This window comes from Vicugna pacos, chromosome 34 (genome assembly GCF_048564905.1).
Source record: "Vicugna pacos chromosome 34, VicPac4, whole genome shotgun sequence".
NCBI classification, from domain to species: domain Eukaryota; kingdom Metazoa; phylum Chordata; class Mammalia; order Artiodactyla; family Camelidae; genus Vicugna; species Vicugna pacos.
The window spans coordinates 21,105,417-21,130,890 of NC_133020.1; the positions used below are offsets into that span (position 1 = coordinate 21,105,417).

Here is a 25,474-nt window from a genome sequence, read left to right on the forward strand (position 1 = left end):
TAAAATCCTGAGCCCTCGCATTACAAGGTCCACGTGTGGGGAGAGCGACTTCCGTAATCTCACTCCGTTCTTGGGCCACCGCCTCCGCAGGACCTGTGTGGCTCTAGGTGCTCAGGCCGTGTGGTCCGTGCGTGCTCGGTACAGCGGTCGGTATGTGGCGGGGAGGGCCTGTGGGACTTCTCAGCGTGGGCACTGGCTGTAGGAAGATCAGCTTTTGACGTCGTTCTGGAGGGGCCGGAGTCGCCTGGCGGCTGGTTAGCACGTCTCGCTAGACTCTGAGGCAGCTCTCGGCTTAGCATGGCTTTTGGCCTCAGAATAAGTATTCAGAGGTCTGTTGTTTTTAAAACGAATTTGTTTGAAATCTAAGAATTGTTTTCACATTTATTGCTAATGTTTTGCCTCTGTAATATTTAAGCAGAGAAAACCTTATAAATTGAGGGCAGCTGTTTGATGTTTGATAACACCCTATTTCGTTTGGAGTATAGGTGGTTTTTTGGGACACGGTCTTCCCACCGCCACTGTACGACTATCTGACGGAATTTGGACACTTTTCTTTGCAGGCACACGAGGCAACGTTGGAAGCCAGAGCCAGTCCAGAGATGAGTGAGCGGATACAGCAGCTGGAGAGAGAGGTTGCCAGGTACCAAGATGAGTCTGGCAAGGCCCAGGCGGAAGTTGACCGCCTCTTGGAAATCTTGAAGGAGGTGGAAAATGAGAAGAATGACAAAGATAAGAAGATTGCTGAGCTGGAGAGGTAAGGAGGGGGAGCTGCAAGGCTGAAGCAGGGTTTTAAGACCGTGCACTTCGGGGGACGTGCTTTTCCAGTAGACCTGCTTCTCTGAAGTTAGGTTCTTGAGTGCCTGGTGTTACGATGTTATCTCCTCTTTGTCCTGACTCAGTGTGAGTTCGCTGTTGTAGTCCCTAAGGCCACACAGAACGGGAGTAAACTGGGAAGCTGTGGACTTCGACACCATCGACTGGAGAGAGAAAGTATTCACTGAGTAAGAAGCTGGCGTCCGCTGGCTAGTCCAGAGCGCAGGTAGCCGCGTGCTCCCCGTTTATCTGTTAAAGGAGCAAAGGAGCCCCAAGTTCAAGGACTTAACTTTTTCCACTGGTTTAGACCTTTTTTGTTGAGCTGATGCTCCTCTGGGCTATGAATTTTTAGACTTTGTATTGTGGAGAAGCAAGCTATTACGTCACATAGGTCAAATTTAGAAGAAGGAGGAGCACTTTGAAGGCAATTTAGACTTTGAATTCTTCAACATGAGCTTAGTTTGAATAGAACCAGCCAGATAGCTCTCTTTGAATTTTGTCCTTTTTTTTCTTGATAGGGTATTTTGCACTAAAGATGAAAATAGGCCTCTTGGCCTCTTCTTTTACACCACGTAGTTAACATAAATTCACAAGGGCCTGGAAGCAGTTCTTCAGGAGGACTGCATTCATCACGGTGTGTGAACAGTCAGAGAGACGGACAGTAACAGGGAGGTCACTCCTCCGTGTGCCCGTTTGAGCCTCATTCATAGAAATATTTTGTTTCTGTGTTCTTACATGCTGAGCGGCAGTAGACTGCTTCCCTAGATGGTTTATTAAGTTTTATGTTTTCAGGTTACCGGTAGACTTGATACTTCCCCCCCAGAAGTTATTTTTTTCCTCCTGAATTTTGATTTTCAAGAAACTTAAACAATAAAGTCTAGTCCTCAGGATTCTTCTCACTAAACTGAAGCGCACGACACGGCTGATCTCCCACTCACTTGTTTCCTCTGGTTTTGATACTAAGTCTATCGTGTTTTCTGGTCTCATTCTGGAGGAGATGAAGGATAAAATTCTTTAAGTCAGAATTAACAAAGCATCAGTCTCGGAATTAGATCCTGTGTGTTTTGTGTGTCTTCTCCACGTCTGCACCGCACCTTTACCCTCAGCAGACACACATGCACGCACATACACCACACACAAACATGCACACACATGCACCACACACAACACACGTACAAAACGCGCACACAGCACACGTGTGCCCCTCACATACTTACATGAGTACACACCTCTCTGCTTTTGGGTCAGCCTGAATCAACAGCAGTCCTGCGTGTCAAAGATAACGTGCTTTTGATGGATTAGTGACTTCTCACTAAATATATTTCAATATTTCAGAAAAGAAAGTCTTTGATAAAGGTTTACTTTTTGGTTTGTTTGTTTGTTTGGTATTAGAATTCTTCATTGAAATGATTGCTTGCTTTTCCAGGCCACTTGCTTGGAAAACATTTCAGTTCATTTGTGGACCCAATACTGATTTTGGGAGATGGACGTGATTTGAACGACAGTAAGAAATAGGATTAACTCTATAGCTGACGTCCAGAGCACACCAGATAGCCTTTGTCCACCCCTGTGTTTCTCACATCTGGGGGAAGAGTTGTAAATGACCTACTCTTTCCATAGAACGTAGCTTACAAATTTGAAAAAGTATGGAGAGTTTTATTCTTTGTTTGTGTAGCACAGTAGTTTTGTTTTAGGGTTTGACACAAAGTTTCTTGGCTACCAAGAAAAGAAACAGCTTTGAAACTCAGCTGCTGCTGGTTTGTAACTCGTCACTGAGCTCCCGCCCCGGGCTGGGAGGAGGCGCACGTGAGCTGCTCTGGTCTTACTAACCGTTTGCTTCTTGTGTGGCCATCCCGCTGTTTCCCATGTGTGGGCGTCTGTCTCCCTGTCACTTATCATTTGAGTATCTTCACCCTCCTTTTGATTTGTCCTGTCACGGTCCTATTCCATTGGGGTTTTGGTCCCGTGTCTCCCTGTGTCCACACCCCTCTTGGCCACGCTGTTTCTCAGAAAGCCAGGCTCCCTCAGCCTGTACCTTCCACGCCAGGCTTCTGTCCCCACGCCGTCAGGGGGGTTTGTGTGGGACTTCCTGGGAAAGTGAGTGTTACGCCAGGCCGCAGTTCTGGGCCGGACGGAGTTGCGGCTGCCGCTCTTGCTGGGGCCTGCTGGGGGTTTTGCTTGATCAGAATTAAAGACCAGCCAGTTACGTGTCACGCTGACTGGTACCTCGTAGGGCCGTTGCTGGTGGATGAAGTGTGTGCTTTCTCTGGTAAGATCCTGATACCGTGGGTTATAACTGTCTTGGGTTTCTAGCCCATCTTGTATGTGATTGTCCTTACGCGGAGCTGCCCTTTAAGTGGTGGCCTCTGAACCAGTGAGCTGTAGTCCCATCCCAGCCCAGGAAGCGGAGTGCATTTGCGGGGGCTGGGGTGGCGGTAATTAAGTTTATTTATTTATGATTTTAACGGAGGTGCTGGGGATTGAACTCGGGACCTTGTGCATGCTGGGCACACGCTCTACCACTGAGCTATGCCCTCCCCCGTAGAATGCATTTTTAGTGTTCAGCAACCTTCTAGGGCAAAAATGAAAGCAGACTTTTACAGTCATTGAACTAAATAAAATTCTTAGTATTCTTTTAAGACTTCTTGAAGAGGCGCTTATGTAAGAATCTCCAGTATTAAAAGTTTCAGATTAAATCGTGAAGAATTCCCAGACTTACCCTTGTGGTCTTTGAGGGGCTTCTTGCTGAACTTCGGACTCTTCAGTTTGGCCTTTTAATTGGTGAGACCAATGTTAAAAGGCAGTGGCTTGAGAGGTCGTTTGGATGGAAGATGGTCAGTTATCTGGGACCCCGGACAGCTGATTTCAGGTCCTAGAGCTCTAGCGCAGGGAGAGACGTGAACTGGAGCGGGAGCCGGGGCCCTGTCCTGCTGCGGTAACTACCCTGAGGAGGGCAGGAGAACTGGGGTCTGTGTGGTTGTTCATTTATGTCTTGGGCCAGTCTTGTAAGTAGTTATAAATGAGGAAGCTTTTTCCTGTCGTGCCAGGAGGGAGATTTAATCTGGGGTGTTGTTTGCACGTGTGTGCGTGTGTAAGAGGAGGAACTTGGAGAAGTTAAAACTCTAAGATGGATGCTAGGCCTAAACCTCGTGGCTTCAGGATGTGGCCTTTTGAGTTTTGTATTTGCTATTAAAGCTTATTAGTATCTGAAATTTTGTGTAATGAAAATGGAGCTGTTTTATTTTTTATAAATCTTTTAAAATGTGTCGGCAAGCTTGAGCTACTTTGCAGGATGGCATTTCCAGCTTCCGGTTTGGTACCAGTAGGTTTAACTCTTTGTTTCCTTTAGACATGGACCCCAGGATCAGGAGAGGAGCCCCTTTCGTTACCTGCTTCTCCTCAGCAGTTCGTCCTTGACAAAGATTTCCTTTGCCCTTACTCATCTGTGGAATCCGAACCCTTTTAAATGTCATCTTTCTTGAGGGGGAAAAACCTTTACTGACCTCCCTTAGGTGGTAATTTCTCTCTCCTTTTTTTGTGCTTTTCTTACAGTGTCTGTCCTGTGACTGTACGTTGTTGTGAGCCCAAAAAGTACACGTTACAACAGAGACAGAGGTCCTCCCTCGTTTGCCTGTCTCATCACCCCCGTCCCTTCCCGCTGATCTCCCATCACCCGTGTGTCCAGACCTTTCCTCAGACAGACAGCGATTTAACAGTCCCTTATACACTTGTTGGTTAAACTGGAAATATTTTTATATTTAGTTCTCTTTTTTATTTGTAATGTGTTTACCAATGCACATACACTTTCTGTAAAAATATAAGTAAATTCACATGCATTAAGTATTCTTATTTAATACAATTCAAGGAGATTACTTTTCTATCCGTAGGTTAAGCAAAAGTAATAGATAACCTCTTTCCTCTTTGTCACAGTTCTTTTATATTTACTTGTTAACACCTCTGAAACTGGGATGCATGAGTAATGGCATAATTTAACTGCTATGTATGTATTTTAAATTTCTTTCTAACACATAAACTAATGGTGCATCTTCTGTCTTTGGTGAATTGATACTGAAGATGCATGCAGAGTGAATAAAATCGTCTCAGGGAATGTGGGGGTGTAGGAGAGCATTTCCGAGGGAACATTATTTTCTCATGTATTCCATTTTAAATGTGTGTAACCAGATGACTGTGTTTACTCCTATAATTAGGTGTTTGACTGTTTTAACTGCATCCTGAAAGATTATTTATTTGAATTGACCTACTTTTTTTTTAACATTTTCTTTAGGAAAATGGGTTTTATGTTTGTGATTTTATGTTGATATCTCAGTGTATCCAGGCATCTGTGGCACAGTATGACCTGGAAATATAAACCTACATATTTAGCCTTCATATTTGTAAATAAGTTTCTGTAAGGAAGTGCTGAGTTGATAATTCAGCTTGCTGTCTTCAGAGATCTCCCATACAGAAATTAATATAAAGCTGTATGTAGCTTTGACATAAACTGGTATACAATCATGAGGAAAATGATTCTTTAAAGAGTTTCCTGAAGTTTACGGTCATGTGTCTTTGATCGGTGAAGTACAGGGTTGGAGGAAGTGGTCTTGACACAGTTGGAACAGGGGAGAAATGACCGTGGTGGTTGTGTGTTCCTGCGAGGGAGAGTGGGCTGTGCGCTAAAAAGACGAAAAGAAAAAGGAGAAGAAAGATGCTGCGAGTCTGTGACGGAGGACGACTGGTTCTTTATCTGATCCGCTCGCTTCAGCTTGCTGTTTGGGGAAGCCACTTGTCTCTTTCTTCTTCCTCCTCAATGAATTTCACTGATCTCATTTAAAAGAAGAATAAATTACACGGTCAGTTCTGTTGGGCTGTCTTCCCAAAGTTTCTTGTGGGCACAGCACCTTATAGTTTACTACAGTCTTAAGAGAAATTTCTGTTTAGTGGTTACTTTAAGTTTTTACTTTAAAGTATAAACATTAGAATTATATACAGTTATTCTACATGCAGATTTTTTTGCTCCTCAATTTATTTCCCAAGAGCTAAGGTTTGATGCCCAAGTGGCATATGACTCCTGAACAATAAAACAGGTGGAACGATGCTTAAGGTGGCTCACTCCTGACAGGAATACGCTTACCTTTTTCCCCCGAGGACTTCCCCGAGTCTCATATGAAGCCTTGCCTCTACATGAGATTTCAGGGAGTGTCCATGTTGATCTAAAATTATTCTAGCTTAAAAGGTGTCCTAACCAACAACAAATAAAAGAAAACAGTCGTTCAGAGACTGGCCTCTCATTGACCGTGAACATTGTCTGCGTTCTGTGTTGTTTCCCAAAAGTCAAAGACCCGTGGAAGTTTATAGATCCCTTCAGGAACCTGTCAGCATCACTGGACGTACAGCGTGTGTCCAGGAGATGTGTCAGGAAGCCTCGGGTCCTATCCTGGGTCTGCTGTGTGCCCACTGGGCAATTGTGAGGCGTTTTGCTTGTCATTTTGTTTGCTCTGCTTTTCATCTGTTTTATTTATAATGGGGATGATAAATCTTGTGATCCTTACCCTTCATTATTCTGACTATGGCTTTTAAAAACTCATTTTAGCACTGAAACATTAGAAAACATTAAAGTGCAAACTGAAATGGTTCTTGAATTCAAGAAATGAACCTCTTGAGGTAAAGTTTAGATCCTGAAGACAAACCGGATGGCAGTGGCTGTTAGACGTCTGAGTGTCTGGAGGATAATGCTAATTTCAGTGAAATTGATTAATTTTTTAAGAGGGAAAACGGCCTGTCCCTGGGAAGAGCAATAATGAAGCACGGGGCTGTGTGCTGGGCGGGCGCACCCCGTACGCCGAGCCGTGCTAGGATGAATCCGCGTTTGTAGAGCCGTGTCTTCCATTTCATTATTGCTTTTAGATTGCACCACTTGGAGTAGATTTTGATAGATTTGGAAGGAGAGATATTGGTTGTAATTAGGAAAACACTACCTTCACATTTGAGAAAACTGTTTCAAATTCGTCCTAGATGAACTATAGTTCTGTGTTCTAGAGTAACTGATGCTGTCAGTGTTTTTCTGTTTTGCGCGTGGATGACATGGGTCTAAGAAACGGGCCGGGTGGGTAAAGGAGCGGTCAGTTCTGCCGTGGGTGCGTATAAGGCTAAGCCGGCTAACTCTGTGACATCACCGTTGTCTACTTAAGCGAGAAGCAGAGAGCTGACCTCTTCTTTTCCTTTGTGTTTAAGAAATTATGTTTTTCCTCACCCCAGGAGGTGGTAAATTTTAGACAAAGTCTGTTCCTTTAGAAAAGTCCATCAAGGTACAGTGGTGCAATCTAACAGGAAAATACACTTGTTGAAAATCTGAAATTACTGGTTTTTAGTGCCTGTGCAGTTTGTGACTTTTCCCTTCTCTGGTTCTGTGCTCTGTGTGTTGTCTGTGTCTGTGAATAATATTGTTCTGAATGTTGCCCTTATTAATTCTCTCTAACTTTCTCTTTCGCATTTTCTTCCTGGATTTGCTGTTTTCTTCAGTCTCACCTCAAGGTCAGTATGCTTGTCCTACAGCAAAGCCGTGTAGCAGAGCACTGTGCACGCACGCGCCGTCTGCTCTCGTGAGCAGCCGCAGTGACGGCGCTCGTCCCAGGAACGAGGTGTCGAGAAACTCGTGTACGAGCGCGGAAAATGTCATGAGTCTTAGATTTACCGGAAGAGTGGATTCAAAGTTCAAAAGAGAGTAGTCAGGAGGCACGTGTGAGGCCGAGCAGGTAACTTAGTCACATTCCATCAGAGACATTCTGGCTGTTACCGTCTAGCAGCAGGTAAAGGGCAGCGTGAGTGCGGGAGGGGAAGTTGCCACGAGTCTTGGGGTTTGTGTAAGAACCTTCGAATTCTTTCACGTACGCAAACCCACACGTACCCTTTCAACTGGGGGCTTGTTTTGAGAGTCCGCTGGTGGCAGAAGGTGGTAACCAAGGCAGCAAGCCGCAGTGCTGTCGGTGTGTCCGAGGCTCCACGGAGGGGACTCCACGTGCTCTGTTTCAGGTGAGCCTCCCAGCAGGTACGCGGAGAGGTCTGTCACGTCCACTCTTAGGTGAGTAACACACGTAAGAGCCCATTCAGTAGCTTGTCCATCCTCACTAGTAAGTAAGTTAGGAAGACAGGCTGGCAGAAAACCATCAGAAGCCTGCATTTGAGAGTTACTCATTTTGCGTACGAGTCGTGGCAGTGGAAATCAGGGCATGAGGAGTTCTGATACGGTTCACAGAGTGATCCTGGTGATACCGTGTGCGTTTTACTTAGCTGTCTTCTAGTAACAGTGACATCGTGTATACTTCCTGTTGTGAGAGCACCCGCTGTCTGAGTCTCACAGCCGGCGCACGGGCTACACAGGACAGATTACTGTTCGGATGAGGATCTGAGGTCAGGTAGCGTGATTTCTCTCGGGTCTGCTAGCTGGGAATTGATGTGCTTAGATGTGAAGCCAGATGTCCTCACTTCAGCCTCAGGGCTCTACGTTGCACGCTCTCAAGCCTGGGATCCGAGTGCGAGCCTTGGAGTCCCGGGTCACCCCGACTTTCTTAGGTGGATCTCTCGTCTGTAGTTTCCCATCTGGGGCACCGGGATGGGTATCTAATCCGAAGGGTCGTTGTAAACATCCGAAGAGTTGATACAGAGAGCGCCTAGAAGAGTGCCTGGCCCAGGGTAGCTGTCGGGAGCCGGAGCTGCCTCGGCCCTGGGGTCCTGTTTGACCCAAGACGTCATACTTGGTGCCCTCCGTCTCAGGCTCTTTGAGACACCACACCGTTCCGTGACTCCTAGCTGTAGTCACAGCGGGTGCAGAGCGGGTCCCAGTGCAGAGCTGTGTGCGTGGAGAAGAAGAGAAGACGTGTTTCTTCTGTAATGGTGTTTTCCGACTCTACTGTTCAGGAGCTAAAATCTCTATTTTGGGTAGAAAGGTGAAGTTGAGGCTTTTTTTTGAAGAAGATTCTCTTTCCCATTTCTACCCGCTGATATTTCTTCTCAATGCTTAATGATATTTCTGAAAAAATCCCCTTACCTTTGACTCTCTTGAAGCAATTTGTATGGAGTGTAAGTATGTTAAAAATAAAATAAGATAAAACCTTTGCTTCCTGATCATTCAGGGTAGTCTGATTCGTCAAGGGTCTTCAGGCAGATTCACACTGTGCGCTTCCGTCTCCCTGCGGGTCCGCCGTCTCACCGGTGTGTCCTCTCCCTTTACCTGCTTTTGCCACTGGGCCTGATGTCCCAGCTCCGACCCGAGGCCCCACTGCCTGTTCACTCCTTCCCTCTGAGCAGCTCTCAGAACCTTGTCCGTAGACTGAACCCTGCTTCTCCTTGGTTCCCCTCTTCTGTCCTCGTCCTTTCCACCAACTCTCCCAAACATGAAACCTATCCGAGCTTCCCCATCCTCAACAAGACACGTGAGCAGCCCTTCCCGGTGTGGTTCCCTTGGCTTCAGTTCACTACAGAATCTCACTTTTATTTGATCTTTTCTGTTCATTTGTACGGTGTTTGAAAGAACCATTTCTGCCAGCTGCATCCACGTTCACACTTCCTGTTTACTGTTCAAACCAGTGTAGTTTGGGTTCTTCTCTCACTGCTCTGCGAGGACTGCTTCGGTGGTGGACGCGTTGCCATGTTCGGTGGCCGTGTTGGTCCTGGGCCTCCCGGCCTCTCCGGGGTGGTGGATGGTTGCCCCCCGCCTTCCTAGAAGCTCTTGCTTTGCAGTTGACGTGACCCTCCCTGCCAGCCCTCGGCCTCGCTGACGGTTTTTAGCCTGTCTTTTTCTTCTTTTACGTGTTTCTTCAGTCTTGGCATTTCTCGTGTTCTTTTAAAAAGTTCCTTTTTCATCTACATTATTGGCCGCCTGACTTGTTACCAACAAAGACTCAGTTTTATTTTGTGTTTTTCAACATTTTCATGCAATTCCTATTTTGAATAAACCATATTCATTGCAGAAGAAAGCACACTTGTGAAGTGAACCAGGGGAGAGCAAAATTTCATTGTTCACTGTAGTAACAATGATGGGAAATCTTCAGTAGAGAATCTGATTTTAAAGGATTTATTCGTTTATGAATTTCTTTTATTGCTTCTCTTTTTTTGCTTGAAGAGTAATAAAAGGTGTAAGTTGACTTTGGATTTAACTCAGTTATTATAATTCAACTCAGTTGATTCAGGTACAACAACAGTTTAAGGAAGCTAAAAAATCTCTACAAAGCCATTAAATCTTTTACTTTCTGGTAGCATCTTAAAATACAGATTTACTAACAAGTTTGGGTCTTTTTGAGAACTTGACTTTAAATCAAACGGCATATTGATCTGTTTCTAAGAGAAGGAAATTCCGTGTTTCACAGACTGTTTCAAATGACGTTTATTTGAGGGCTACAAAGGGCCAGGAAGAGCCGGGACAGTGCTGGAGAGCACGGCCTTCCTTATTTGATGCATATTCAGGCTTCTTAGAAAGACGTAGCCGTTCACGTGGCGGCACAGAAATATGGAAAGACACCAGGCACAGAGGGACTTCGTGTGTAAATGCTGCTGGGGCAGTCGGTCAGCAGTGTGTGTGTGTGTCTATATAGAACGAGATTTTATTCTTACCACGCACATACCCCCCAAATGAAGTTCTGTATGTACCTCATACCCTACACGCCGTCACTTCCAGGTGGATGAGTGACTTCAGTGTGAAAGACACAGTTACAGAATTTTTAGGGGACTAGTTTTACGAACTTGGGTTGGGGAAGATTTTGTGAAAAAGTCACAAAATTATAAACCATAAAGGAGAAGCTGAGTGCATCTGAAACGATTAAAATTTTTGAATTTTGTAAATGAAAACATGCCATAAAGCAATCAGAAAATAATTCGTAGGTTGGAAGAGAATATTTGCATAACATGTAAGAGTAAAGGACTGTTACCCAGAATATATAAGTAAACTTACAGTTCATTGAGAGGAAGATATCCTAGTTGAAAAATGGGCAAAACACGTAATAGCTGTTTCACAGAAATGGCCCGTTACCATTTGAAAAGGAGTTCGGCCTCAGTAGTCAGGGGCGTGTTTGTTCTTTTCAGCATTCTTGGTTTATCACACACTCTTAGACACCAGCAGTGAAAACAGATGCCACCACAGGATTGTGTTTCAGAGTGTACCTCAGGTGACCCCTTCTGGTCCCTGTCGAGGCACAGAGGTGAGCAGGGTGGGCGCACGTCAGGCCAGAGGCAGGCTAGGGGAGGCCCCTCGCTCTCACAGTCGCGAGGATCGTATGTGCTACGGCTGCAGCGGGGTGTTGTCTGTGTCTGCCAGCCTGGTAAAATTCAGCAAGCTGAGTAGGACCAGGCGTTAGTGAATGTGTAGACGTGTAACAGGTGCTCTTAGCACATTACTAGCAAAAATGTGAGTGAATACAATTACTTGAGAAATAACTAGTGAACACGCAATTCAGTTTCGAGGCCCAGACCTTACAGAATCTCTTGGCCAGGAATAGCAGAGCGTAATATTGTTTGTAATATCAAGAAAAATGAAAGCAACCCAGTCGTCCATCACCTTGGGAAAGGGGGGGACACCGTTCCCATGTGTTACTTCATGCTGCAGCGAAAATGGAGGGGATAGAAAAGCTACATCACACTTATTAATGAGTCTCAAGACATAGACTGAAGAGAAAAAAGTTGATAAACGTCACAAGTTTCAAACACACGCAAACTAAATGGAGAATCCACATGAGCAGCGTGACGGTGATAGGGACAAGGGGACCTTAAACGCAGAATTCGGGGTGTCAGTTATCTTAGTGTGGAGAGGGGGGGCTGGGCAGTGAGCTGAGAATTAGGGAGAGCGTTCTGTTGCTTACGCTGGCTCCCTCCATCTTTGTGTCACGTTTTGTGTACACCTGTGTTATTTACAGCCTTTCGGAAGTTTGAATTACTTAGTAACACTAAGTTGGAGCTGTGTTACACACCTTCCTTGGTCATTCTGCAGTTTCCTAGCATTGATGTCAAGAGACTTTCCACATTTCCAGCAAAAATCTCTGTGTTGGTTTCCTTTCTCTGCCGTTTCACACTGTGCCTGCCTGTGTTTTATGGTTTCCTTGTGCTTCATAAAGCACATGCTTAGCCACGTGTTCCTGAAGCATCCTTGTCACCAGTTTGCTGCCACTGGTAGGGAGGCCCTGGGCGGCGTTGGAGGGGTCCTGCAGCCAGAAGCCTGTTGGTTTGCTGCTGTTCTTTGGTGTCAGAGGTGCAAGTTGTGAATAAACACATGCTTTCCCCTGTGTGTGTATGAAGAGCTTGATTCTCCTCCCCTCCCACAGGCAAGTGAAGGACCAGAATAAGAAGGTAGCGAACCTGAAGCACAAGGAGCAGGTGGAGAAGAAGAAGAGCGCGCAGATGCTGGAGGAGGCCCGGCGCCGGGAGGACAACCTCACCGACAGCTCCCAGCAGCTGCAGGTGAGCGGCCGCGCCCGAGGCTGGGCGGCCGGCCGGCGCTCTGCTCCCCCTCTTCAGCCTCGTCCTCTGTTCTCTCTTCCTACCCTGCGTGCCGCCCTCCTCTCAGCCCAGCACTCTAGCAGTGAAGGCATGGCTTTGCGTAGAAAAGGCAAGTTTACCCCGTAGCCTGTGAGGAAGCCCCAGCACAGGAGAGAGTCGGCCTTGCCCCGTGGCGGTCACACACGGTCGGTGAGTCCCCTGTTCCCGCCGCGAGCGGGGTCCGGGAGCCGCAGGGGCCGAGTGTGACTGTGTGCCGCCTCCCTTCCTTCAGGTGCTTTGCTGGGCTCGGCTGATGTCTACCTGCCTTCTTTCTTCCTTCTTCCTTTCCCATTCTCCCCCGCCTGTCTCACCTTCCCCCTCCCTCCTCTTTCTTACCTTTTAAAAATTCCGTTTAGAGGATGGATCCACAGTCATACAGGATGTATGAAACACACTGTTTCACTTCACTGGGGAAAGAATTGGTGTTTAAACCCAGGTACTGCCAAGGTGAGGCTCAGCCAGGCTCAGTAACAGTGGCGCAGTGACCGAGGAGTGCCCGAGCCTGGGCCCGTCACCCCTCGTTGCTCGCCGTCCCTCGGCGGTGGGGCAGAGGGTGTGGAACCCGTCTCGGGGACGTCGGGTTGTCACCCGAGTGCACACAGCTTTCTGAGCGGCTCGGCCGTGATTTTCACCAGGACTTCCAGGATCTCTGGTCTGTCAGGATGGAGGTTTAAGGTTTAGCGGGTTCCATAGGTTTGGTGGAAATCTTTTAAAACTCCTGCTGAGACCACTAGCCACCTCCAGATTGTCTTTCTCCCGCTGCAACTCTGGCTGGCCTGACAGGGCGTGTCCGCCGCGCTGCAGGGCCGCGCGTCCCTCCTGGGCAGAGGTGGAGGAGCTGTTGTTGGCTACGTAGAAGCTATGTTTCGGCTTTATAACAGATTCATTTTAGACATGAAAATCCTTTTAATTCCTTTTTTAATTTCTCTTTTATATAACTTTTACTGATTATAGAAACAGTATAAATTTCCTAAAATGCACCAACTTTTGAAAAAAGCAGATCAATATGTTTTTCCTCACTCTTGCCAGTAACACTTGTTCCTATGCGTTTTCTTCCTCCTTTTTCATTTTTAGTGCCAATCTGATAGGTGGAAAATATTTAATTTTTGTTTTAATTTTTATTTCTCTGATTACCAGTGAGGCTGAGTGTTTTTCATGTCTTAAATTTTCATTTGTTTACTAATGTAATTAAAATCTCTCTCTCTCTCCTACGGCGGCTTTTCCCCCATGAATTTCTTGCTTAGTTTATCCCCATTTTGAGAATGCATAAATATTTACCTATAAATATTTTTAAGTTGTTTGGGGCTTTCATTTTTTTTTATCTTTACTTTTTAATAAATAATTCTACAGTATTTTGTGTAGTGAGGGTCTTTTTTTTTCATTGCTAACAATTTCACTAAACTATTTAGGAAATTATCTCACTGCTCATGCGTTTGAATTGGCATCTTATATTTTATGACATGATTTAATAATTCGGCTGTTTCTAGGATTTCAATTCAACCTTGTTTCTGGACTAGGATCCCATTGGTTTTAAGGAAAGAAAATATTTATTTGTTTTATAAGACAAGCCCTTCTTTACATCAGCCCTTTCCCTGCTTCATGTGTCCTGTTCTCCCCTCTTCACCCCCGTTTAATGTTTTGTGACTCCGTAAGCCGGAAGGTGCCCTTTTAATGTTCTGTCAGTTGGTTACAGTGACACCAGAAGTGCTTTCGGGGGTCGCCTCGTGTTTCCTCTCCGTATAACCCGATAGACAAGTGAGTCAGACTGTTTACACGTTATGTACGGAGAAAACTGTGAGGGTGATGAGCCCCTTTCCCGGGTGTCTCAGTGAGTCAGGTAGTGGGGTCAGGAAGGTGATCCTGATGGGACATAACAGGACGCACGTGGGATTCACGCCTGTGGACCGGCACGTGCTACAAATGGGGCGCTTTGGGTCTGATCTCGGCTCTTTTACTCAACAGCCTCGCTGCTTATTTCTTACCAGTGTCATTGCAGATGACGGCCAGTGGTGGCGGGTCTCCCTGGTGCCCGGATGGTGGTCTCTGAGGGCGAGTCCCTCTGAAAGAAGTGGGGGTTCTTGGAGAGGTGGCTCACCGTAGCGTCCTTGGGGATTAGGAGCAAAGACAAGCAGCTGACTGAGGATGTGCATTAAAAAAGATCTTATTACCTGGATTTGGCTTTGCTTTAAATTTCTGGGTATACATGTGGGTCCGTCGGCTGATGTTTTCATGAAGCAGGTGAAGCGGAAGGGAGGAATTACTTTAGTATTTCCACTATTTGCACAATAGTAATTCTAGGGTTAAAAAATCTTGACCATGTTAAAAAGAAATACTTTGTAATTAATGTTTTGAACTTTGATGAATAATGAATATTCAATCTTTATCAGATGCCACCGTAACTTCCGAAGATTAATTCTGCTGATCGTGTTAGTAAACACATAGTGTATTTTGTTTTCTTGTTAGTGAAGAGTGAAAGTTGGTCTGGACCAGAGGGTCCGGTCTGGCCTCTGTTGCGCACTGCCTGCCGGCTGCGGTGCTACGCTCACTGGTGGCCTCACTCTTTCTGGTCACAGTTCACCACACAGTGGTAGTTCTACTTTTTAATTTTCTTTTCTTTATCCTGAGAACTAACATACGTTGAAGAAGTACGTAAAACACACGCACACACTCACGCAGTGTGAGTAGTCCATGTAAAGTGTTCGTCTCAGGAGTTAGAAAACCGCCGGTGTCCAGAAGCTGGGTGCGCGCTCCTTCCCGGTCAGCATCTCTTCCCTTCTTTCACTGTTGTGCCTTGTGCTCTTCCTTCCTGTTCTTTAGGCCCTGTGTGTGTGTTTTTAAAAGTCCGGGCCCATTCTGCACGCGTTTACTCCGTGTCGGTGGCGTCACCGTGCTGGCTCCCCGTGGCTCCTCTGTCCGGGGCCGCGTGTGGGGTGTCCTCCTGACAGCTGAGCGGAGCGTCTGTGCGTTTGTTGTCCTTGCTGTGCTGAGCGTTTCTTCTTTGATTCAAAATTCCATGTTTTATTTGGAAACTGTTCTGAAAAGATAGCTTCATTTCATTTCCATTTTCCATTTTTTTAAATACTTTAGGTAAGAGTAAAAGTACTTCTTTTTGGCATGAAGTGAGTTTGGGAATAAGCTGTGACTTTGCTGTTTGTCCTTAGCTCGCAGCCTGGAAAGTGTCCTGAGGAGAGTAAGCAGATTCCTTCCCTGGGAGATGGAAGTGGTGGCGGGGATGGGGGGACCTCAGCGCTCTGCAAGCTGCTGTTTATCTTGGCCTCGGTTACGGAGGCCCCTTCTTCAGGTGTCACTTTGCCACTCGACTGCATCCTGTTTGTACTTCTGTGTTTTGAACAGTTATTACTATGGTCTGTCTTAACCAGTCTCAGGCCTTTCGGTTTTAGAAGCCCTTTTGTACTCTCGGTAACTTGTAAAGCCCCCGGAGCGACTGCTTATGTGGGTCCTAGTCCTCGTGTGCACATGCAGCGGCTGGCCGCCTCAGCTCTTCAGTGCCCAGATGGATGCGAAGCTACGTCTCCAACAGTGTAAAAATACATGCAGCATTGACCCTCGAACGCACAGGTTTGAAGTCGAGGGTGCACTTGTATGCGGACATTTTCCGGCAGTAAGTACTGTAACCGTCCCCGGTCCGTGGTAGCTGGAGTCCGTGAGCGCGGAGGAGCCTTGGGTGTGGAGGGCTGACTGACTGTGCTTGGCTTAACCCCCGTTGTTCAGGGCTCAGATGTGCCAAGGTTGTTTGCAGTATTGTGCTAATTGCAAAATATTGGAGACAACCTGCTTGCTTATTACTCAGATCCACTGTGGCTCATCCACGTGGAGCCGGGCCGCCCTAACAGGACGAGGACGACGTCTGCTGCGCTGGTCGGGGACTAATCTCCAGGACATCCTGCTGGGGGTGGGGGCGGGCGGGGAGCACAGAAGGAAGGCTCTCTGTAGTTTGCTACTCTTGATAGAAGAAAATACACACATGTCTGATCTTTTTGGGAAAGAAAACAGGAGCGATCAGCTAGAAACTAACGAGACCAGTGGTCTCAGGGAGCCGTGGGGAGAGGAGCAGTAGGAAGAAGGGGAAGCTGACGGGGTTGTGGGTTCGAGGAGAAAGTGACACTTCTCTGAGCATATCTGAGTCATATCTCTGACTCTTAGAACCGGTGTAGTGTTTCCTGTGTCCTTCACATGCTCTAAAACTAAATAAACTAAACCAGTCAAGATGTGGGGCGGGGGGACCCCAAAAGGAGTACGAACACTAACAGGTGAGCCTGTTTTATCGATGAGTGGCACAGCCACCCTCAAGGGGGTGGAGAAGCGGGGACTGACCTGGGAAGCTTCAGAGGCCACTTGCTTGAGTACAGCAAAGCGGAAGTCCGAAGAACAGTGCCTACATGAAAGAAATGCATCGGAGGTCATGAAGGCTGAGGTTTTCACTATTCGAGAAGGAAGTTGCAGAGGAGTGAAGTGGGGAGGCTTAAATGAACCCTGTGGCGCTAGACGGGACTCAGGTACTAGTGTGAACTCACGGTGTTGAGTGTGCGTGCAGTCGGGTCAAAACACCTTGCGTCTCACCACCGAATGCAGTGATACAGGATGGGCGTCCTGGGTTCCCACGGGCCATCTCTGCATTTGCGATGCGGGTACTGTGTGTCCTCCGTGTGGTTTGACAGCCTGAAGCCACTGTGTGTTTTAGAATTGAGTTGAGCGTGTTGATTGTTCTGAAGGTTTGACCCAGATTGAGAAGCCGTGATGCTGCTGAGGGTATGGCTGGTGTCACCAGAGTTGATGTGCCTTGACTAGTCTGTGTCCTTCCAGGGTACTGGGTGTACTTTTACTCATTTTCTTTGGACATGCTTGGTATCTTGCATTTGTATTCTTTTTTTTTAAAACAAACTTTATTCTTTTAGAGCAGTTTCAGGTTCACAACAGAATTGAGCGGAAAATACACAGAGTTTTGCACATAGCCCTCCCCGCTCACACATATGCACTCGTCCTCTACCCTCAACACCCCTCAGCAGGGTGGCATATTTGGTACAGTCGATGAACCAGCATGGGCGCATTATTCTCAACCAATTTTATTCAATATAAGTTTGTTGGATGCTTTCTAAGTGTAGTGCTCTGTTGCTAAACTTAGTTTATGCAGCCGTGAAAAGACATGCTCCCTGCCCTCTGAGCACATTGTCTCATGGGGGAGAAAGCAATGATAAACCCACGGGAACAGCTAAATAGGAACTATGGTGAGTGCCATAGGGAAATAAACCGGGCATGAGAACGATCACGGGGGAGGGCAGGACGCTGGGCAGCAGACTCGGGCAGCGCACTGGAGACGTCCTTCCTGACGGCGTGACATTAAGATCTGAAAAAGCCGGGTGAGAAGTGTTTCAAGTGGAGGGAACCCGTCCGTTGAGGGGGAAGCGTGGCATGCCGGAGGGTGAGTGTGGCGAGGAAGGTGGGAAACGGGCACTGGTGCGTGTTGGTCCTGCCGACCGTGGAGGCGCTGGTGTCAAGTTTAAGTCTGACAGGTGGTGAAGCAGTTTAAAGATGGTCAGGATTTGATGTGCATTTGGAGAATACTGTTTCTTGCATAGTTTGGACCGTGGATTAGAATGGGATGAGAGTGGTTATGAAGAAAGTATGTCTCACTAAATATGTGTGGCACACCTGCTTTGTGTGAATAGTGATGGTGGAAGACAGACGGGCTCCCTCCTCTGAAGGAGCTCGGGTCACAGCAAGAGGCCCTTATGAAGGTGAGCGTCGACGGTAAAGGTTTCTGGAGGCTCAGAAGGGAAAAAAGACAAGAGGATGGATTTGAGATGTCCCGTCAGGCAGAATGGTCAGAATTTCTCATGGATTGGAGGGGACACTAAGGGGGAGGAAGGGACCGGGTATGGGTCCTGGGTCCTCAGCGTGGCTGACGCTCAGTGAGAAGATGGGGGAGCCCTGACGGCGAGGTAAGCAGGCTTGCCAGGCAAAAAGAACAAGTCCGCTTTCACTGTGTGGCGGTGTCTGTCTGGGACATGTCCTGATGGAGAGGTCGAGCCAGCAGTCGATGTGCCGATTCGGAGTTTAGAGAAGTCTGTTGTAGTTAAATTAATTCTGGAGACTTGAGCATAAAAGTCATAATGAAATTCACAAGGCCCAGTGATACCATCTGGAAATAAAACATCTGTGGAAGAACGTGGAGTCAGGGCCCTCACTCCCTGAGTTCTTGGACACTCGCCGTATAGAGCAGGGGTGGCGGGTTGGGGCAACCAAGTAGGAGAGGGCGGGGCTTGGCAGGAACCTGAAATGAAAAGGCCAGTCGAGGTGGGAGAGAAAAAGGAGATTTTGGCCTCCCTGCAGGCACGAGAAGGCTGTTAATGCTGCTCAGAGGCTGAGGGAGAGGTCAGCACCTGTGCGTGGTCTGATGGGGTGTATCCAGCACGGTCAGGGGGAGGGTGGGGGCCTCCCATTCTGTCTTACTGACCTTGGAGGTGGGAGACACTTGCCTTGGACAGTTTTTCTGTCGCACACTCACCAAAAATCACTGCCCCTCGTGAGATCTTTGGAATATTTTCTTAGGTTCACACGTGACTCTTCTAAGACGCGATTATGTGACAGTGTTTCAAGTGTTTCTGGCATGGTCTGTACGCACTAGCATCTGAGCTCCTTCACAGTTCCAGCCGGTGCTCAAACACGGGGCGTGCGTGATAGACACAACGGGGCACGTCCTGGTGACCAGCCTTTCCTCCTGTCACGTTTTTTTTTTTTTTTTTTATTTAAGCGCCTGTTGACATTCTGCATTGAATTTTGCCAAACTGCCTGTTTCCCTTACTCAAGAATTTAGCTCTGTATCGGGTAAATTCACTTCTGAGTTATTTCACTAACATCTCCTCTGAGCCATATTTCGCTGTAACTGGCTAAATCAGGTTTCAGAATAATCTGTAGTTGTCTTCAGTAAACGTTTATTGAGTGTCCTTTGCGGAGCTGTCATTCGGCTGAGTGCCCTGAGGATATAGAGATAAAGAAGGAAATTTTTTCCTCCCTGTGAACGGTAGATATGCTTATTAAAACGTGTGTGTGTGTGGGCTGGGTATGTGAAAGGCATGTTAGAGTGCAGTTCATGAGTGGTTGCTGTGTGGAGACTGGAACTGGGTAGATCCCAGCAACGAGGGCCTCCCAGGTGAGCATTACTTGGGAGCATGATCTTAGCTCGTTTGACTGATGGTCGTTGGGGATCAGGGAAGCTTTGCACTGAACGCCTGCCCATCTTGTAGGGCTCAAATCACACGTGCCTCCCTTGCAGAGCTTGCCTGCTCCCCACCCTTGGAGTTAATCGCACCCTGTTCTGCGATTCCAGTACAGCTGGTTTCTGCTTTGATTTCAGGGCTTATTTTCTCTCGCTTTGTACCAAACGCTGGTAGTTTGTGTGTCATTTCCCCCAGATATTTGAGCCTGGGGACCCTGTCTTGGTACTTTGCACAGACTTGGTTCTCTGTAGAAGTGTTCACTGATTTCAGCTGCATAAACAGACGTCGAGAACTCCCTCCGGGCGCCTTAGCCTGGCCTTTGGGGCTTCCCGTCAGCCAGATCCCGTGTTTCCAACCTCCTTTTCAGGTGAGGCACTCACAGGCGTGGCCGCTCTGCTCTGCGCAGGCTGGGTCGGGCCTCCTTAGAGATGGCTCATGGGTTCCTAAACCATGCTCTTCTGCTGACGTGGAATCTTTCCCCTGTAGGGCTCCAGTTTCAGCACCTAAAGGTTCTGGCTTAAAATTAACTTCCGTTGATGGACTCTACCCTGTTCTTGTTAGTGGCTTATCTTTTGTTCCTCAGCCTGTATGTTTAATTACATTTCGTTGTTTTAAATTTCTCAGTACACTTCCTCACAATTGGCCTCTGTGATTAAATCACACCCCCCCTCCTGCCGCTAGGTTACATCTGCCTTTGGTTAAGGGCTATTTTTAAAAATTGTTTTTAGCCTTTCTTAATGTTCTGCATAGGTAGTGGTTCATTAATTATAGCTACAATTATTGTTACAAATAATGCAAATTAAAATAAATCTAGTACAAATTTTTAAAATTAAAAAAATGTGTATAGTGGTATTACGTTTAGCATCCTGACATCCTTTAAATTTCACAGGTTACTCTTTGAGGGCCTCACATGTTGTAACAAAGGAAATGCCGCCTTCCCTTGGTTCAGAATGTTTTCTTTATATATTTCTGTTCTTTCAGCAGTGACACCTGCTTTATCTTTTGACATAACCGCTCGTTTCAGCTACATTTTTATACGGCAGAATCGACTGAACTGGGGGTGGGGGGTGCCTGGCGGTGGCGGTTTGGTGCTTTGTTTTTATTTATAGCGAAGATAAGCATCTGACTTTAACCCTGAGAGAGAGAGAGAACTGTCGGGGAGAGCGGTGGGGCTGCTGCGTGGCCTCGTGGCTCCTGTGAGCCAGCTCGCCCGGGGCCAGTGAGCAGTGAAAATGAAGCTCAAAGACCGTGGAGACGGTAGAACTGGAGGGGGAAGCAGCTCTACGCGTGTTTGGGCGTGTTTTCCTCTGAGATGCAGCATCGGGGAAACGTTTGTGTTTTTCTTTAAAATTTATGTGATTGCTGTACCTCCAAAAAAAATTTCCTTCGTTTTGGCAAGAGATTGTTTCTTGCTTCTTGAAATGAAGACTGGCCATCGGGATAGTTATTTAAGAAAACTTTTTTAAAAATGAAGATTGTCTGCCATCTCTTGAAACAGTGTGTGTGTGTGTCCTGTGCCAGATACCGCTAATGTATTAATGTTCTTCTTGTTTTTGTAAAATTAAATTTTGGCTTCTTCCTATCTTTTTTTTGGAGGGGGGTAGGTAATTAGGTTTATTTATTTTAATGGAGGGACTGGGGATTGAACCCAGACCTCGTGCATGCTTGGCACGTGGTCCACCGAGCCGTACCCTCCCCTCAAATTTTGGTTTCTTCTTAACAGAACCTTCTCTGTGACCTATTTAAAATTAATTTTATATCATTTCTCTCTTTTTAGTTAACTTTTTTCTTAGGGCTTTTTCCATCTAGAGTATGAGCACAGGTGGGTTTTTATATTAAATGGAACTAGGGATTACGCTGGAAAAGTGTGCATACAAGCCAGCACCTGTTTTTGCAAGTGTGTGGATGGTTGCTGAAGGTAGCTTGAAAGCTGTGTTTTCTTGCAGGTGAAGCCCCTGCTCAAGTTGTTGGCGTGGGTGCAGCTTTTTAAAGCTTTTTGCTCAAGCTGTGCCACTTTTTACCACTTAGTAAAAAAGCCAAGCAAGTCTTAAAATTATTTTAAGAAATTCTGCTGTGTTTGAAAGGTACCGTCTAGATGCTTTCCCCTCTGACCCAAATTCAGTTCCACTGATAGTCAGTGAAGGCTGCTGACGGAGTGTCGTGGGTAGTGTGACGGTGCCGCCTGCGAGGCTGTTCCCCGCGGTTCAGCTGAGCCCTCGTTCCGTGGGAACTTACAGCCACCGCATGTGAGCTGATCCCAGGCACGCGGCCCGTGAAACGACGAGAGGCTGAACTGACATCTGGTACTAGAACTCTTACATGTGCTGCATCCTCACCTCAGTGCGATGAAGGGTTGAGTCCTTTCCTTTGTGTTATTGTGGAAACCGCTCCTTCATATTTGGAAAGTGAAGTCTCTAGTGAGATTCCTTTTATTTTTAAGAGAGAGCAGAAGCAGGTGTGTGTGTCGCCCCTTTGCCGAGACCTCAGAGACAGGAGACACCCTCTTCTGACCTCTTCAGTTGTTTGTTATATTAAGTAGAAGATTGCCTTTAGGATTTTTGGTAAAGAGTTTGAAAATGTGTGCTTGTTCTCTTTATAAACGTCACTGATCAGAGGAGACAGAGCCCGCGGTTAAGTAAACCCTGTGTCCCTGCCTAAGCTTCTGTCACACAGCTCCCAGAATTTTCCCGGATGAGAACCTGGCTGGTCTGTATGGGACATGTGTGCTAGATGCTCTGTGAGAGTTATTTACATAAAGCATCACTTTGTATGTATGTGTTTCCATTTCTGCAATGAAATGCACCTGCCTTTGTTTTTGACTTGGTAACAACTGAGGTTACAACAGAGTTCGTTTTGATGGGAGATATTTGAGGGACTTTAAAGTGAAGGGGGAAGAAAGTATCTCTCAATTTTAACCCAAAGCATTTCCTTAAAATAAAAAGTAGTTGGTGTATAACAGAATTCTATCTCTGTGTTAGACCAGCTTTCTTAAAATTGTCTCCATCAATGCATCTGGCTTCAATTTTTTCCCCTACTAAGCATCTGAGCGGTTGGTAATTGAATTCTGACATGTTGAATGATTTTAATGAAACCCTCTGTGTGTGTGTTTATGCTTGGGGGACGGGGAGAGGGAGGAAGAGGAGGCAGGGGTGGAGGGGCTGAAGAAGCATCGTCTCTTCACATTAAGGATAACGGGTAGTGGTTCACGGTCGTAACTCTCAGAGCGTCTTAGTCTCTGGTAAGTGGTGTTTACTGCAGAGGAAGTGGCTCTTGATGTTAACCCAAGTGCATGATGCCCACAGCGTGGCAGGGCCCAGGCGGGAGGGACAGGGGACCTGGGAGGCTGTTACCTGGGAGAATCTGCAGGGAACCTGCAGCCACCTCCCTGCTGCCGCGGGAAGGGAGACGCTAACCGACACGTGTCCTTCTGTCCTTGCCAAGTGATTTCTTTTCTTTTTCTTTTTCTTTTTCTTTTTCTTTTAACTTTGAGGCAGACGTCTGAAGAGAACAAGAAATTAATTTTTAATTGCTGTTTTTCTTTTCTTTCCCTTTTCCGTGTTGAACGTTGGATTTGAAAGGAGGGCGGTGGGGACTGGAGTGTCGCACGCAGTGGTTATCGCTGGTGCCGGCGGAGCTGAGGGCGGGAGGCAGAGTTCAGGGGTGTGTACTGGGGGGGTGTCGTGGGCTGTCCTGAGGGTCCAGTGCCTGGGTGAAGTCACAGCTGTCACAGCTTTTGCCCTCATCTCCTTTGAGTGTAGAGTCTTCTGATTTAAGGATACGAGGAATTCTTTGATAGCCGCCTGGTGCCTCCCTTTCCCCTCCGCTGTGTCCCCGAAGCTAACACACGGACTCCTGCTTTGGACCCTGTGCTCTGTGAATGAGGTGGTCTCACTTGACCTCGGTTAATAAGCAGAGTTGGTGTAACAGGTGGGCTCCAGCACCTAATCCAGCGGTGAGAAAACTGGGCTGTGTTAGTTTTGATGAGTGCAAACGTGATTTATAGCAGTTGAAGAAAAATTCTAAAGAGACTGCTTTCATTTTAAGTGACAGGAGCCCTTGGGAATGTGAAACATGTTCCTTTGCTGCCTCTGGGTAGCTGTCTAAGAGAGCTGTCTGTGGCAGCCAGTACGTGTCTCAATTCTGAGTTGCCTGAGTCGGCTCAGCCGACTGAGAAGTCCAGGTTAGAGCAGGTGCATGAAACGGAAGTCTCCTTCCCTACGTAGTCTCCCCACCACCCCCGGCCGCCAGTTCAATATTTTTCTTCCAAGTTCTCAGCGGCAGAAAATTGATTCACTTCAAACAGTACATATAAGTCCTCTATTTGTAGTTTTAACTTGGACTCTTGTTTCTGACAAAAGAGTAGAATCAATTCTAGTGAAAATTCATGAGGGATCAGGAGTTAAAAGAGGGCTTTCCTCAGTGGAGACCAACTGGACTCTGATTCTCAGATTTTCCTTAAAATCTGTTTGCTTGAAATTGGTTCCCGGGAAGTTATTTGGAGTAACTTTTTCAGCCTCAGTTTAGGTTAGGATGGCACATGGCTTTCAGGAGGTCTCCAAAAGACAGTGTAAGAGTGAAGGATGTAGGGGGCTGGACACAAACACGCTACCGAGTATGCATGGCAGCTTGGTCACGGGAAGCGTTCCTGTTTCTTTCGGCTCACAGCGGAGTGTGATTCGAGTCCCTGTTGCTACAGGTGTAGATACTCCAGAGAGCACGGGACTGATCGACGCACCCTTCCTTTCCGCTGAATCCTTCTGTTACGTTTCATCTTTTGAGTCAAGAGGAACCACGCGGGGCGTTGTCGTCACTGGCGTCACCGCGTGCCTCTCCCAGCTTGGCGGCGCTGCAGCAGCCCGCCCTGTGCGGCGCGCGGACGGGAGGGTTTGCATTTCATCAGAGAGCGTTCTTTGGTGCAGCCAGACTGCCCTGCGTGAAACAGAACCTCACTTACGGGACTCAGTCAGAGTATTTTACAGTGTTATCTCTGAGAAGAATGGAACCTTAAGAAAAAAGAATGTAACGTACATCCTGGAAATGTGAATACTCATGTCTAAATCTCTTTTTTTTAATAGAGGAAAATGAGAGCAACAGATATGCCAGCTTTTTATTAGGAAGGATGTTAAGCGATAGGTGCCGTTGCCTCACGGGTGGGAGGAAAATCTGACTTGCCTTTGACGGATTTCAGGTTCTAGGTTTCTGAAGACAAAGTGTCAAAAAGGACTTTCTTGCACTTTGCACGTACAAAATGTGAGCTGCACTACGATCAGCTAAGGGTTGCCTGGACCGAAGACAAAAACCCTTTGGTATCTTTTGCTGGTATGAGTATTCAGAAAGCTGGAGAATGGATGAGCAAATCTTACTCTTTGTTTTATGGATTAATGAAAGGCAGCACTTTACTCTTAGTCTTCTGGTCCTACAAGAATTTAAAGAGGGAATGCTTAGAATGTGGTGAATCCAGTTCTTTATCCTACTTGAACACTGTTTGGTTTCTTCTTATTTTACAGTCTCCTGTTGTCCGTGACCTTAAAGTCCTGCAGGACTGTATTTGTCTTTCTGATAGGAACCCACGTTTACGTCCCCAAAACTTGCTTCTTCAACTTGCATGGAATGTCAGGGCTGGTGCGTTTCGGTTGGCTAACCAAACTGTTCGTCCTTAGCCAGACTGGTCACTTGTATCCAGTTGTCACGTTTAGTTTTCTTGTATGAGATTAAGAGAAAACCTTGCTCTCTTGAATTGATTTGGAAAAATCTCCCTCTCTTTTATTTCCTTTTTTGACTTAGTTTGCCAGCAGTTGTCTACCTGGAGAATATAATCTGAGCGATGATGCTGCTTACTTAACTTTCCCATCTGGGCTCGACCTTGTGGGAGAGAAAGCCTTGGCATTGAGTCTTGTGACTTA

The 25,474-nt window shown here is 46.7% G+C and overlaps 2 protein-coding genes across 8 annotated transcripts in view; one reads left to right on the plus strand and one right to left on the minus strand.

Moving 5' to 3' along the window:
- FBXL14 (F-box and leucine rich repeat protein 14) overlaps positions 1-25,474 on the minus strand; it is a 429,592-nt gene that overhangs the window by 211,078 nt on the left and 193,040 nt on the right. The gene's annotated exons all lie outside the window — the stretch shown is intronic.
- ERC1 (ELKS/RAB6-interacting/CAST family member 1) overlaps positions 1-25,474 on the plus strand; it is a 294,829-nt gene that overhangs the window by 134,245 nt on the left and 135,110 nt on the right. For all 7 annotated transcript variants that reach the window (XM_072954473.1, XM_072954472.1, XM_072954475.1 and 4 more), the window contains 2 exons: positions 561-754; positions 12,120-12,255. In XM_072954473.1, coding sequence (XP_072810574.1) covers positions 561-754; positions 12,120-12,255 — 330 coding nt within the window. The remainder of the gene's footprint in view (positions 1-560; positions 755-12,119; positions 12,256-25,474) is intronic.